Source organism: Haliotis cracherodii, unplaced genomic scaffold (genome assembly GCF_022045235.1).
Source record: "Haliotis cracherodii isolate W230 unplaced genomic scaffold, xgHalCrac1.p SCAF_43, whole genome shotgun sequence".
NCBI lineage: Eukaryota > Metazoa > Mollusca > Gastropoda > Lepetellida > Haliotidae > Haliotis > Haliotis cracherodii.
Window position 1 is genome coordinate 667,434 of NW_027266301.1, and position 13,503 is coordinate 680,936.

Sequence of the window (13,503 nt, forward strand, 5' to 3'; positions counted from 1 at the left end):
TTTCAGTGTTGCCACTTGCCTTGTTTACTATTTCAATAGTACAACCCAGTACAAAGGTCAACTTACCCTGAGTTCATGAGGTATTCTGAAATCTTCACACACACACACACACCCCCCTCTTTTTCACCTTTCTGGAAGAGGGGGGGGGACAAGGTTACTTGGAGACTATCACCTGAGCTGCCACTAGTGGTACCAGAGTGTATAGTCCATCCAGATCGGTCTGTATGTCTCGTAAGTAAAAGTTTGAGAACTTGTTATGGGACTTCCACTAGCAGCTAGCTCCTGATAGCTGGAATCGGGGTCCGGTAGGGTTGATGACTAGACTTGGTCGTTTTGAGAAGTGAAGTTTGTATCCTTTTCTTAATACTTCGAATGGATTCGTACTAGCTGGAAGTGGGCAAACCTGATGACTGGCGCTGTAATCCTGGTAAATAGCCAAGGGGCTATTGATATCCCGAATAGTAACGCCGACCATAGATTGCAAAGTGCAAATGTTTCCTTGACAAGGGATGTAATGCGATATGTAGATAGGCATTTCCAGTCTTCAACATCGACCGCATCTTCCATACGGATTCCATCTGGAACTTTGGCGGAGGTACCAGGAATTTCTTGTTGAGGATCCATTATCATCCTCATGTCGATCGTATTCTTTTTCGGAACTAGAAATACCGGAGCATAAAAAAACTTTAGTTTTGTTGCTCTCTGCTAGTCTCAGAATGACTCGCTTCTTTAGTAGCGTCCTGACGGCAAGATCTACACGCACCGTATGATACAATCACTGCCAGATAACACTCACAGGAGTTTGATTTTCGTTTTTTTTAAACATTTCTCGCAAATAAAAACGAGTAAAAAAGTAAAACGAGAAGCAACCATGTGCACGCTAAAAGGGAAGTTGGCGATAACTCGTCGCCAGATACCATACGGTCACTTTGATGTGTAAAGCAATATTGTCATGCACCTCAGTGTTGCGGTTGTAGGATGTCTATATAATTATGTAAAACAATACGTAAGGCTTGCATTGACACGGTCGTTCTTATTTCAGAATAAGTGTGTTTGCTTTCAAACAAAAGTCTGATGATATAAGCCTACACGCGCTGTATGATAGATGTGACCACTGGAGCAGAAACTCCTCTCGCGGAATAAACCATGTACACCCGAGTAAGTTTTGGGGTTATCGACTATTGTTTACAAACAATGCTTCAGAACAGTCCAAGAACTGGTCTTTCATATTTTCTGCTGTTGTTGGTCATTCTTTAATAAACATCACACAACAAGCATACTGCTACCAGACTAGTTTCGTTTTCTCAGTCATCTACGCTGAGTTGAATACACACTGTCCCATTCGTTCTCAAATTCAACCAGACATTGAATAGTGATACAATGAGGTATACAAACAAGCATAACACCGTGGACACGTACTTACTGTGTTGTATGAAGGAGAAATGTGTTGACGACACCAGAGTCAAGACCCTCTACAAGGAAGCTGGTAAAACCTGTGCTAAAAGTAACTGTTGATAAGCTCCTCACACTCTGGGCAGGACAGCGGAAGCAAGCTCCTCTACAACGCTAGCACACCTCACTAAGTAACACAAGCACCACCCGACGGCCAGGCAAAAACTGGTTCTACAGGCAAGTTCAGACATAAAGTCTTATATCTGTCCAATGCAGAGCTAAAACATGGGACGTAACTCAGTGTGGCTTAACATGAAGCGGGAAGAAATGAATACAACTCAGTGTAATAAATAGGGGAACCAGTTCTATTAGCTTTCTATTTGCACCAGGTATAAAAATGTTTTTCTTCTTATGCATATTCCCGTGTGCGAAATACACATAATGTCGGAAAGCGCACCTTAAATCTCCAACAGTAGTAAGTTATGCATAGTTTTTGTTTGTTTCATAAGCTGTCATAATGTCCATTTCTGTAGACAAGAGATCTAAGTGTTGTGTGTCCAAAAACGTGGTTATCCAAGCAAAGATCTGGGGGTGTAAAGCCACTATTTTCCACTGGTAGGAAAGGCTGTCTGCAAAGACGTTTAGTCTCCGTCATGAGGGAGTTTGACCCTTGTTTCTGGAGTGTAAGCCACTACTGTGGTGTCCCTGGCTATGAGGATGGATGATTTTGAGAGACGTATCTTCCATGCCAGGATGGCATAACTGATAGCCTGCATTTCATTGCAGCTGCTATCCTGAAAGTTCTTCTCTCCGGTGCTTCAAGATCCCTGTAACTTGAGATCGTCCATCCTGAATCTGATGCGTATGAAGAAACATCCACCACCTTAGAGTCCTGCTGGGTTGACTTGATAGGGTTTAAATCATCGTGATAGTCTTGACGAATCCATACTCTGGTGGACATAGATATCCCTTCTGTAGTTGGAAACACACTCCGATGTATATGATGTCTTGAACCGAAGTGGTCTCAGACTTTGAGGGATTGACTAGGAAGCCTAGATAGGTCATAAGCTTGACCAGAAATAGCATGTTCTGGTGTAACTGAGCTTCTTCTTGGTCTGCTGCCAGGAAATCAACCAGGTACCCATGGATTCGTACTATCTGGAGGTGGGCAAACCTGATGACTGGCGTTGTAATCCTGGTGAACAGCCAAGGGGCTATTGATATCCCCAATGGTTAGACCAAGAACTCGTAGTGTCGACCATTGATTGCAAAGCGTAGGTAAATCTGAGTTAATCTGGTAAACCATGGGTGTATCAGGACTTAAATATAGGCGTCTTGCAGGTCGAGGCTGATGAGCCAATCTCCAATAGCCGACCATAACTTCCGTATGGATTTCCATGACCCACAAGTTCTTGGAGCAGCAGTAGGACATAATCTGCTTCCAATTTTTGGCATATGACCGAAGACGGATTCTATCATCCTCTTATCGGGTGAATTCTTCTTCGGAACTAAGAATACCGGAGAATAAAAAACTTTGGTCTTGTTGATCCTACGATGGTTTCGGAATGGCTCGCTTCTTTAGGAGCTTCCTGATGGCCAGATCTGCTGCCACAAGCTTGGCTCTGACTGCGGCCAACGACCTGACATGTCAGGATGGGATGCCTCTTGAAATGCAGTTTTGCATCCATGGCCCCAGTGGTCTAGCGTAATCTGCTTCCAATTTCGGCGTATGACAGAAGACGCCCGCACTGGCCTCTGAGTCGGCATTATGATGAAAGACGTTGGACGTAATCACAGTCCATAGACATAACCAGGTCGAAAGGGTCTATAACGGAAAGGAAGTCAGAACTTGAATTCACCTCTAGGAAGCTCTTTCTTGTTGTGCTGTCCTGAGAAAACTGATGTTTGTTGAACTCAGTTGGAACGAAATCCTACCAAGAGAAAACAAACTTCTTCTTAGGTGGCTGTTTATACGATGAGTCTTTCTGATTCAAGGGGATAGGAAGATCCATGTGCATTGACAGCAAAGTCGATAGTCGACACCTGGAATTGTTCATTTGTGTCTTGTCTGACCAATTTGCCGTTGAACATCTTGGGAGCAGATATTGGTTGTGACATTATCAACCTTTTTGTTTGGTTGGAAACAGCTCTTGAAAGAATCTGTGCTTGTAGCTATTGACACTGTACCCAGATTAGCTGTGAAGACATCCAGACTTGGGTGGAGGGTAAGTCTTCCTGCATTCTGACTATGGTGTCTAGCAGGCTGTGGATGAGTCCGACTTGATCTGTCCTAATAGTCATAGGAGTCTCTCCGGATGTGCCATCATATGATGTCTGCAATGGTGGAATGATGTGCCTGATTCGGGCGAAAAACCAGTTGATATATACTCTTCAAAAAAAGAAACTTGAAATAGATGTAAAACCACTTTTTGAAAAATATCTAAAATAATTATATTAAATGAGGACCAAATAAGTCAAACAGAAAGATGATGTGTCTGTATGCGCGAAAACACAAGCAAAGCAAATAAACGTAGCGTTTGGGGATCAATTTTACAGCTTCATCCAAACGCAACCGCCTGTAAAAAACGTGCAGCACAGGATCCTGCATTTAGGCATGCAGGCCCCCCTGCTGAATGGGTATAAAAATCTACATCAACGGCTGTTCATACAGTCCTTATAACGGCAGTAGAGGCAGTGACAGAATGCCAAGACTGAATGCAGCTCAACGGAACAACGCCATTGGGAGATTACAAGCTGGAGCAACTCAGCAAGAAGTGGCCAGGCGCTTTGGCGTATCCAGACAGACAACTTCCACACTGTGGACCCGATACAACAACACCAACAGAGTTGACGACAGACCAAGGTCAGGAAGACCAAGGTTGACAACCCAAGCACAAGATCGATACATCCGGCTGCGACACCTCCAAGACTGCACTACCACAGCCACGTCTACAACCACACAGATCCCTGGGGTACGCAGAATATCAGATCAAACAGTACGCAACAGACTGAGGGAGGCTGGACTTTTTGCATGAAGACCTGTTCGACGTCATGTATTGACCCCACAACATCTGGTGGACCTGCTGCTTTGGTGCCAACAGAGGGTTAGATGGGCACGTGCAAGGTGGAGAAATGTACTGTTTACTGACGAGTCCTGTTTCCTACTCACACGTGCTGATGGGCGCGCACGTGTCTACAGACTTCGGGGTGAACGTTACGCCCCCAACTGTGTGCAGCAGGTTGTCCCATTTGGCGGCAGGAGTGTCATGGTATGGGCCGGAATTCATCATGGTGGTAGGACGCCTCTCGTGCATGTGGCAGGTGAATCGACAGGTGTGCGTTACAGAGACTTGATCCTACAGCCGTACTTTCTTCCTCACGTCAACATTCATGGCGGACAGTTCCAGCAGGAGAACGCTCAACCGCATATTGCACGTGTTTGTCAGGACTTCTTACAGCACAACATCCAGACATTACCTTGGCCAGCCCGGTCACCAGATTTGTCCCCGATTGAGCATCTGTGGGACGAGTTGGATCGACGGGTTCGCAGAAGGAATCCACCGCCCCAAACACTTCCGGCGCTTATTGATGCACTTCAGCATGAATGGCAGCACATCCAACAGCGTGTTATTGACAACTTGATTGCATCTATGGGTTGTCGGTGTCAAGCAGTGTGTCTGTCTAGGTAACACGATTAATGTTTTGAACATTGTGTACATTGATCTTCAAACAGTGTTTCAATTATGGTTTCTGTGTCCTATTTTGAAACAATCGCATTATATTACATTTTGAAAGTCAGTGTCAAGTTTCTTTTTTTGAAGAGTATATGTGGCATCATATGTGTCTGTACGCCATAGACATCACTTTAATCTGGGAAGCAGGTAACATGACTTTAGTCATAGGGTTGCGTACTAGCTTCATAAAGTCCCCGTCCAAAACTTGATGGTCCAGAAGTGGAGAATCATGGGTTTGATACAACTTCCGCTTCAATGAAGGTAAGGGTAGCCGGTCATCATGTCTGGAGCTTGAGTAGGCTTTCAGAAGTCTGATGTACGACCTTGCCAGTGCAACTCGACCACGGCAATGTCTGATGGATATGTTAAGATTATGTAGGAGCTTGACATCCCCCGTATGCTTGCTGTAAAAGACGACTATGCATGTCATAAAAAGGCGACTAACAGGATCGGGTGGTCAGGCTTGCTGACTTGTTTGATGCATATCATCGTATCCCAATTGCGCAGATCAATGCTCATGATGTCAATCACTGGATTGTCTGGTCCAGACTCGATCATTTACAGACGGCAGTCATATAGCTGGAATGTTGCTGTGTGCGGTGTTAAACAACAAACAAACAAGCGAATAGTCAGAATGATAAACCTCCTCATATAGGTCCGATTCCACCTCAGAATAACCATGGTTACCTCCCAGGAGGGTTGGACAACTGCCTGTGTATAACGGAGCCCGTACGGTAGTCCTCCATCTAACTGTAAACTCTGTCTCGGTCGGTAGACCTGGGGCGGTCCTGTGCTGTCCGAGTGGTTGGCTTGGGATGAAGTTGAAGTGATGCTACCGTAACAATCTGCTGGGCTACCGTGGGATCCGTGCGGAATCTACGGTGTCTTAGATGAGGAAGATGGCCTTGCGGTACCATGACTGGACCCAAGAGGAGATCTAGATGCCCGTGTATCACGGGAGGGTGAAGCTTGGGAGCTTTTACCCGCCTCCCCGTATGGTCATCTGGGGTAGGCCGTACAGCTGTGGCTGTGGCTGTGAACAGATGGCTGTCCCCAATGCGGCCTCTTGGCCGGAGGACTCTTCTTAGCCAATACTGTCTGCTTCTTAATTCATAGAGAATGTAGAAGTAGATTCATTTGACGGAGTAGTAAGTAGAAACACTGTGGTCTGAACAGATGGCTGTCCCTCATGCGGCCTCTTGGCTGGAGAACTCTTCTTAGCCAATACTGTCTGCTTCTTACACGTTCATAGAAAACATAGAAGTAGGAGTAGAGTCTCTGAGGTCTGAACAGATTTTACAAACCTGTAGAGGTTATGAATTCTCTGATGAAATCCTCCTTGGGGCACTTATTGCATTTTCCTTGCTCAAGAAAATCTACATGACATAGTTCTAACCATTTTCCTTAATAAAAAATGTTACCACACAAAAAACTTCGTTTTTGTATGATATACGACCACCCTTACAGGGCCTCACCCCCAACGGCGCCTCACGCCAGGGGGAGCAACTCTCACCCAAATCACTTTCCATATGTCAAATGCTGACGGAATGTGGGGAGGTGGGTGGCCGTGCCCCAAGGAGGATTTCATCAGAGAATTCATAACCTCTACAGGTTTGTAAAATTCTCTTTCTGATTAAATCCTCCTTGGGGCACTTATTGCATCAAGACAGACTCCCAAAGATAATCTAGGAAGTGACATCCGTCAGCAACAGGCGTAAATAAATACATCGTATTTGATTATTCAACAGAATAAAATATTGAGTTCAATAAATGGAACCAACCTTATCGTGAGGCACCACCGTCTAAAGGCGGGAGCTAGAGACAGGGCGTGGTCGACCATATATTATGATAAAGCCTGTTTTTGCGGCTTGTCATAAGTTGAGAACTCGAAACACCTCCCACCCCCCCACACTTTTTTTGAACAAGTGATATAGGGGCGTAGATCACGAGAGACCATAACCAGCGCTGAGCTAGGCCAGAGGGTACCCAAGGATCGAAGGAGCGCGTGCGCAAAATACGAGTATTATCGAGTAGTAAGGACTGATATTTATCGACCGCAGAAGATAAAATCCGGACCATTACTGAGCAGTATAACCTGAGGACTGTCTAAAATCTCGAATGCTCAATCGGCTAGAGATTAGAACTTTGCCCCGTTCGGAGAACTGACTGACCAAACCGAGTACGCTCGCTTGAGTGTTTGTTGAGTTGGTAAGGTTTGATGAATCGTGCTCGGCTGGCTCCAAATAGCCGCGGAGCAGATCTGCTCAATGTGCAGAGCCGCGGCGTACGCTTTTGACGCAGCCACTGCTCTAACCTAATGAGCCTTCATCCTGGTAGGGGGGTCCCTGCCTGTAAGCGTATACGCTGTACAAATGGTTGAACTATCCACCTCGAGATAGATTGTTTACTCGCAGGTGAGCCAACCTTCCTACCGTCGTAACAGCAAAATAGTTGGTTATCCTTACGGACACCAATATTTCTGCTGATATAGGCCTTGAGAGTCGTGCGGACATCCAAGACATGAGCATGTCTTGCAGTGGTCCCCGACGAGGAAGGCTGTGAAAAAGCAGGTAGCTCAAGGGGAGCCGTTCACGTGGAAGCGTGTGCGACCCTTTGACGGTAAGAGTCCGGTAGTCGAAACTGTCTCTGTCCCGGTGATATTTATCGACCGCATGGAAGACAGTTATTTCGGGATCGGCTGACATAACACGAATGTCGCCTACCCGTCTGCCGGACGTTACCACCACAAGGAACGCCATCTCCCAGCTCAACAGCTGAAGAGAGAGAGACGACAGATCCCGAAAGGAAGGACCGGACAGCCAATCGAGAATGATTGACAAGTCCCAAGGGGGACTGATCCGCCGGACCGGCGGTCGAAACCTGTCCACACCTGCTAAAAAGCGCTGCACTAATGGGTGTGCACCCAGAAGTGCCCCGTCGACAGTGACGTGAAAAGCTGCGATAGCTGTAGAGTACCCACGGACTGTTGATGCGGCCAGGCCGTCATCTTGTCCGACTGGAGAAACTCAAGCACGGATACGAGATCTGCAGAAAAAAAGATCTGCAATCCCTCTATCGACACACCAGGGCGCATAGCAGGCCTATCTATCGTACTGAACGTTTGTCGAATCCCTCCGCGAAGCCAGTATTGTGTCTGCAACTCGTGCAGGAATACCGCTCTTCTGGAGGCGATTCCTGACAGTGGCCAAGCCACCCATTGAATCCTGGGATTCGGGTAGAGGGCCCCGTTCTGGGATAGGAGGTCCGGTCATAAAGGTAATATAACAGGAGGCTGAGCCAGAAACCTGAGTATTACTTGAAACCCACTCTGCGCCGACTAAATTAGTCGCGCAGGCTGAGTGCTTAGCTGAGACAGGACCTTGGAAATCAGAGGTACTGGGGGGAATGCCCACAGAATTCTGTCCTTCCAATCTAGTTGGAAGGCGTCCGGTGCCACCGACCTCAGGTCGTGGACTCGTGGAGCAGAACGTTGGTGTCTGGTGATTCATCCCAGACGCAAACAGATCCACCTGTAACTGCCTGTATAACAGGGAGAAAATCCCGAATATCCCCGGGTCGAGCCTCCACTCGTGAGGAGCGAGGATCCGGCGAGACAGAGCGTCTGTACGGACGTTGTCCACCCCCGGGAGATAAACAGGTAGGACCCTGATATCGTGAGAGTCGCACTATAGTAGGAACTGCCACGTCTTTCGTCGAAGCGACGGAGACACCGTTCCCTCCTGCTTCCGGATGTAAGTCATCGCCGTTTGGTTGTCCATCTCTAGACGAACCACTTGGCCACGAAGCAGAATCGGGAAGCGTTGGAACACCAACCTGACCGCTCTCAGTTCTAGCACATTGATATGCAGTTTGATCTCCTGCTGGGACCATAGTCCCGAGGCAGTGTGATCATTCAGAACGCCTCCCCAGCCGGAGAGTGACTCGTCTGTTTGAACTGTGAGAAACGGAACGGGAGTGTCGAGGGGGAGCCCCCGGGACAGATTCCCGACCACGGTCCACCACTGGAGGTGTGTAATGAGCCACTACGGAGTCTCCAGCACAGTCTCGAGATCTTCCGAGTTCGCCCAAAGTCGACAGAGTGCTTGTTGAATGGGACTCATTCTCAAGCGCCCCGCCAGACCAAATCCACTGTCGCCACCATGTTGTGTAGCTATCTGACTCAGGGATTGCGATAAAGCTCTTAGTAACCAGTCGTCGAGGTACGGATGGCAGAACCGACCTTTTGACCTGGCCACTTGGGCGGGAATCAACATCAGCTTGGTGAACACCCTCAGGGCCGTGGAGATCCCGAATGGTAGAACCCTGAACTGATAACACCTCCCGTCGAAAGAAAACCTCAGGTATTTCTTGAACTCGGGGTGTATTGGTATGTGGAGATAGGCGTATTTAAGTCTATTGACATTAGCCATTCTCCTGTCTCGACAGGTGAGATCACTGTTTGGTGACTAGGAAACAAGTCAAGTAGAAGCCCTCGCTTTCCTGTCCCTCGGGACCCGGTTCGATCGCAGCTTTCATAAGAAGTGCATCGACCTCAGCACGGAGGAATTCCGCCTTCTCTCGGGTAGCAGGCACCGGAGTGTGCTTTAGGGAGGGGCAGATGATGTTTCCACCGAGGCAAATGGCCATCCCTTAAAATGGACGGGGTCCGGGGATTGTGATGTAACTGTCTCCGATTCCTTCAGGAATAGAGCCAGTCGGCCGCCTACGGGGACATCCGGCTGTCGGCAGTGGACCCCAGCTGTCGGCAGTTCGATAACTTGCGACTGTGGGTTCACCCGGGGCTCTTCGGGCGCTAATGGGAACCCATCGTTCCCAGCCCCGCGAAAAGGCTGTTGGCCTTGACCAGCTGCCTTGCCCCGGCCCGTGCCTCTCTTGCTCCTCCCTGTGCCCTTATACCTGAAGGAAGCGGCGGCTTCCAAGCAGGTGTGGACGTCTGACCCGTGCGTTAGCGTAGGAGGGGACAATTGGAGAGGCCCGCTTACGCGGTTTTAACGCTTGGTACCTCCAACAAGGCCTTATGAGTCTTTGATGGAAGTATACAATTGAGCGGCCTCTCGGACCACCTGCTGAGCCCCAGGGAAGAGGGTGGCACCCTCTTATACGGCAAAGCAAGTAGGTCTTGGCGTGTGTAAGTCAAGTATTTAGATACCGACATCTACCGCCTGCGCATGCCCATAACAGCGCACATCATCTGCGAGGCACAGCTACGAATAGCGTCCCGCGTAAGATAACTGAACTTCCATTAGTTGCGCGGCCAACTCCGAAGAGTCGGCTGGCCCCTCTCCCGCTAACTCCCTCTGTACAGCCGACAGATACGCAGAGTGTACGGACACACGAAGCTGTTGGCATGCATTATGATATTGTTCCTCGAAGCATATGTAAGCAGCCTTCAACTCCGCACCGCACGCGGGAAAGGGGGGGCAACCGCCGGCCCTGCTTGACCTTAGTCAAGTTGGGTGTCTCCGACTCTGGCATGGGCGCAGCCACCTGAGGCAGTACCTGGACAATCCTGTCCCGCACGTGCCTCTGCACCCGGCCCGGTTCAAGGGAACCCACCTGGCACCGGGCTAGGTATCCACTAGTGGAAGCCTCGGCCTCGGAACAGGCGTCTGGCTCCGCTAGGGAAAATTGTGCGTCGGTTGTGCACGGGCCGGCGCCCGCCACCACTACGCTGGGGAGCGACCTCGAGCCGGAGCCGAAGCTCGGTCTCGGATCGTCCCCGAGACCAAGGGAACCCCTCTGGCTCCAGGCTACGAATCCACTAGTGAAAGCCTCGGCCTCGGAAGAGGCGTCTGGCTCCGCTAGGGAAAATTGTGCGTCGGTAGTGCACGGGCCGGCGCCCGCCTCCCCTCTGCTGGGGAGCGACCTCGAGCCAGAGCCGAAACCCGGTCTTGGATCGTCCCCGAGACCAAGTGGCCTGCCTCGGCCGACGCCGGGCATAACACAGATCTCGAAGCCGCGTCCGGCGCCGACAACGGGGAAGGCTCCGCCCGTAGCTCCTGCCGGAGCCGAGACTTCACCTCCTCCATCATCGACGCCATCGGCGACTTAAGTAACGCAGAACAGTCTGCCAAAGACAGTGCAGGAGAGGGTGCAGTGCTTACTACGGGGACCCTCGAGCCTTCTCCCCCGGCCCCCGGAGAGGGAGCGGGGGAGACAATCTCGGCAGCTTTTTTTACCCTTTTTAGATGGGGAGGGGGGGGATGTCTTAGTAGATCTGATATCTACCCCCTATTTGATATCTAAAGTAGGTCTTTAATAGACCTCTTTAAAGTGGAACAAGTCAACTTGTCTCTTTTGGGGGGTAAAGGCAATGTCCTCCGCCAGACATATTAGGCAGCGTTCGTGCCTGTCTTAGAACAACCCGTACACAGTTTGAAGGTCTTTGTAAACAAGACCGTAATTTCTGAGGTGGGCGGGAAGGGTATTAACGTGTATCAGTGCGATATAAAGATCGGAAAGATAAGTGCATAAATTGTAAAACTAGAAGCAAAGGCGTAATGTAGAATGCGATGTGTAACGCGATACTAATAGCCAATGTCGTAGTATAATTATAACACCAAAGGGGCGTGTTACGCGCTAAGGTGTAAAACACGTAAAAAAGGTAAGTGTAGTTTATAAATTAACACACCACCTTGGGTTTTGTAAAGGAAAAAATTGTGGACCAATGCTGTATGATATAACAAAACCCCAAGCCGTTTCTTAATGGCCTTGGTGTTACATGTATCAGCCCGTGGAACTACAATATGGACGCCATTACGGCCATTTGAATTCAAAGGTACCGTGCACGTGGCGTTAATTACAACTCTATAACTTCACAATGCGAGGTATTACGCCTTTGCAATGAAAGAAATGTACCATACATACAGTTTGGTCAGCCATGGTCCTTGTCGAACGATAGATTTCTCTTATTTTGTCTTGTGTGAAAAATCAACACGTCTGTCTCTTACAGATGACATAAGGAAAGTGATTTGGGTGAGAGTTGCTCCCCCTGGCGTGAGGCGCCGTTGGGGGTGAGGCCCCGTAAGGGTGGTCGTATATCATACAAAAACGAAGTTTTTTGTGTGGTAACATTTTTTATTAAGGAAAATGGTTAGAACTATGTCATGTAGATTTTCTTGAGCAAGGAAAATGCAATAAGTGCCCCAAGGAGGATTTAATCAGAAAGAGAATGGCTGTCCCCAATGCGGCTTCTTCTTAGCCACTACTGTCCTGTGAGAATCTCCCGTGATCATGAAATGTCCACACTTCTTACAAGGGGGGAGACTCTATGACGACCTCTAAAACTCCTCACACCAGCAATACTAACGTGAGTATGATCGTCATTACAATTACCAGCACTTAACATGTTTTATAAGAAATCCACAGAACAATCTTAGATTAAATGTGATTAAACCAAATGCTATATCATAACAACTATAACAATAGGTGTTGACTCTAGCAAACACAGGAAAGAAGTGAGGTTTCCTGCCATTATGCACATCATAGCTTGGGTTGCTATAGTGCTATTTGGGAACAACTAATTGTGTGTGATTGACAGTGAAGAGGACGTCTGTTGAAAATCTGAAAATTTAGTTGGTGTGACTGAAGCCAAAATACAGGATTTATGGCAAAGATTTAATAGAGGTAGAGGATTTGCAAGAATTATCTATGTTGCTTTAGGTAATGTGATATACACAGTCACTATCTGTACCTACAATTAACAATCACCCTGACAGAAGACCTCCCTGTAGACATCATTGTTGCTTTAACTAATGTGATATACACAGACAATATCTGTACTTACAGTTAACAATCACCCTGACAGTAGACCTCCCCTGTAGACATCTATGTTGCTTTAACTAATGTGATATACACAGACACTATCTGTACTTACAGTTAACAATCACCCTGACAGTAGACCTCCCCTGCAGACATCTATGTTGCTTTAACTAATGTGATATACACAGACACTATTGGTACTCACAGTTAACAATCACCCTGACAGTAGACCTCCCCTGTAGACCACCACCAGGACACACACTGCCTGTGTTGACTCTCCCAGTACAGCCGTACTCCCCGTCATCAGATCTGTTCAGGTCAGCTTTCATCACACTGCTTCCTGGTATGGGGGAATCATTGAAGGTCCAGGAGATGACAGCGTTGTCAGGGTTACCATCAGCTGAACACGTGAGAGACAAGCTCTGTCCTTCCTTCCTGGTCTGTGTGTCAGCAGGAGTTATTGTTGGTACGCCAACATCTGAAGGGTTAATTGTAGTTTCTCAATATTAACTGTCTCAAACATTTCATGTAGAATATGGTCAAGGGTAACTGCCTTATACAATGTTGTCAAAGTAAGAGTAAGTCGCACCAACCC

The 13,503-nt window shown here is 48.0% G+C and overlaps 1 protein-coding gene across 1 annotated transcript in view; it reads right to left on the bottom strand.

Moving 5' to 3' along the window:
• LOC139441717 (B-cell receptor CD22-like) overlaps positions 1-13,503 on the bottom strand; it is a 328,007-nt gene that overhangs the window by 205,882 nt on the left and 108,622 nt on the right. Inside the window, exon 9 of the mRNA XM_071222512.1 lies at positions 13,114-13,386. Coding sequence (XP_071078613.1) covers positions 13,114-13,386 — 273 coding nt within the window. The remainder of the gene's footprint in view (positions 1-13,113; positions 13,387-13,503) is intronic.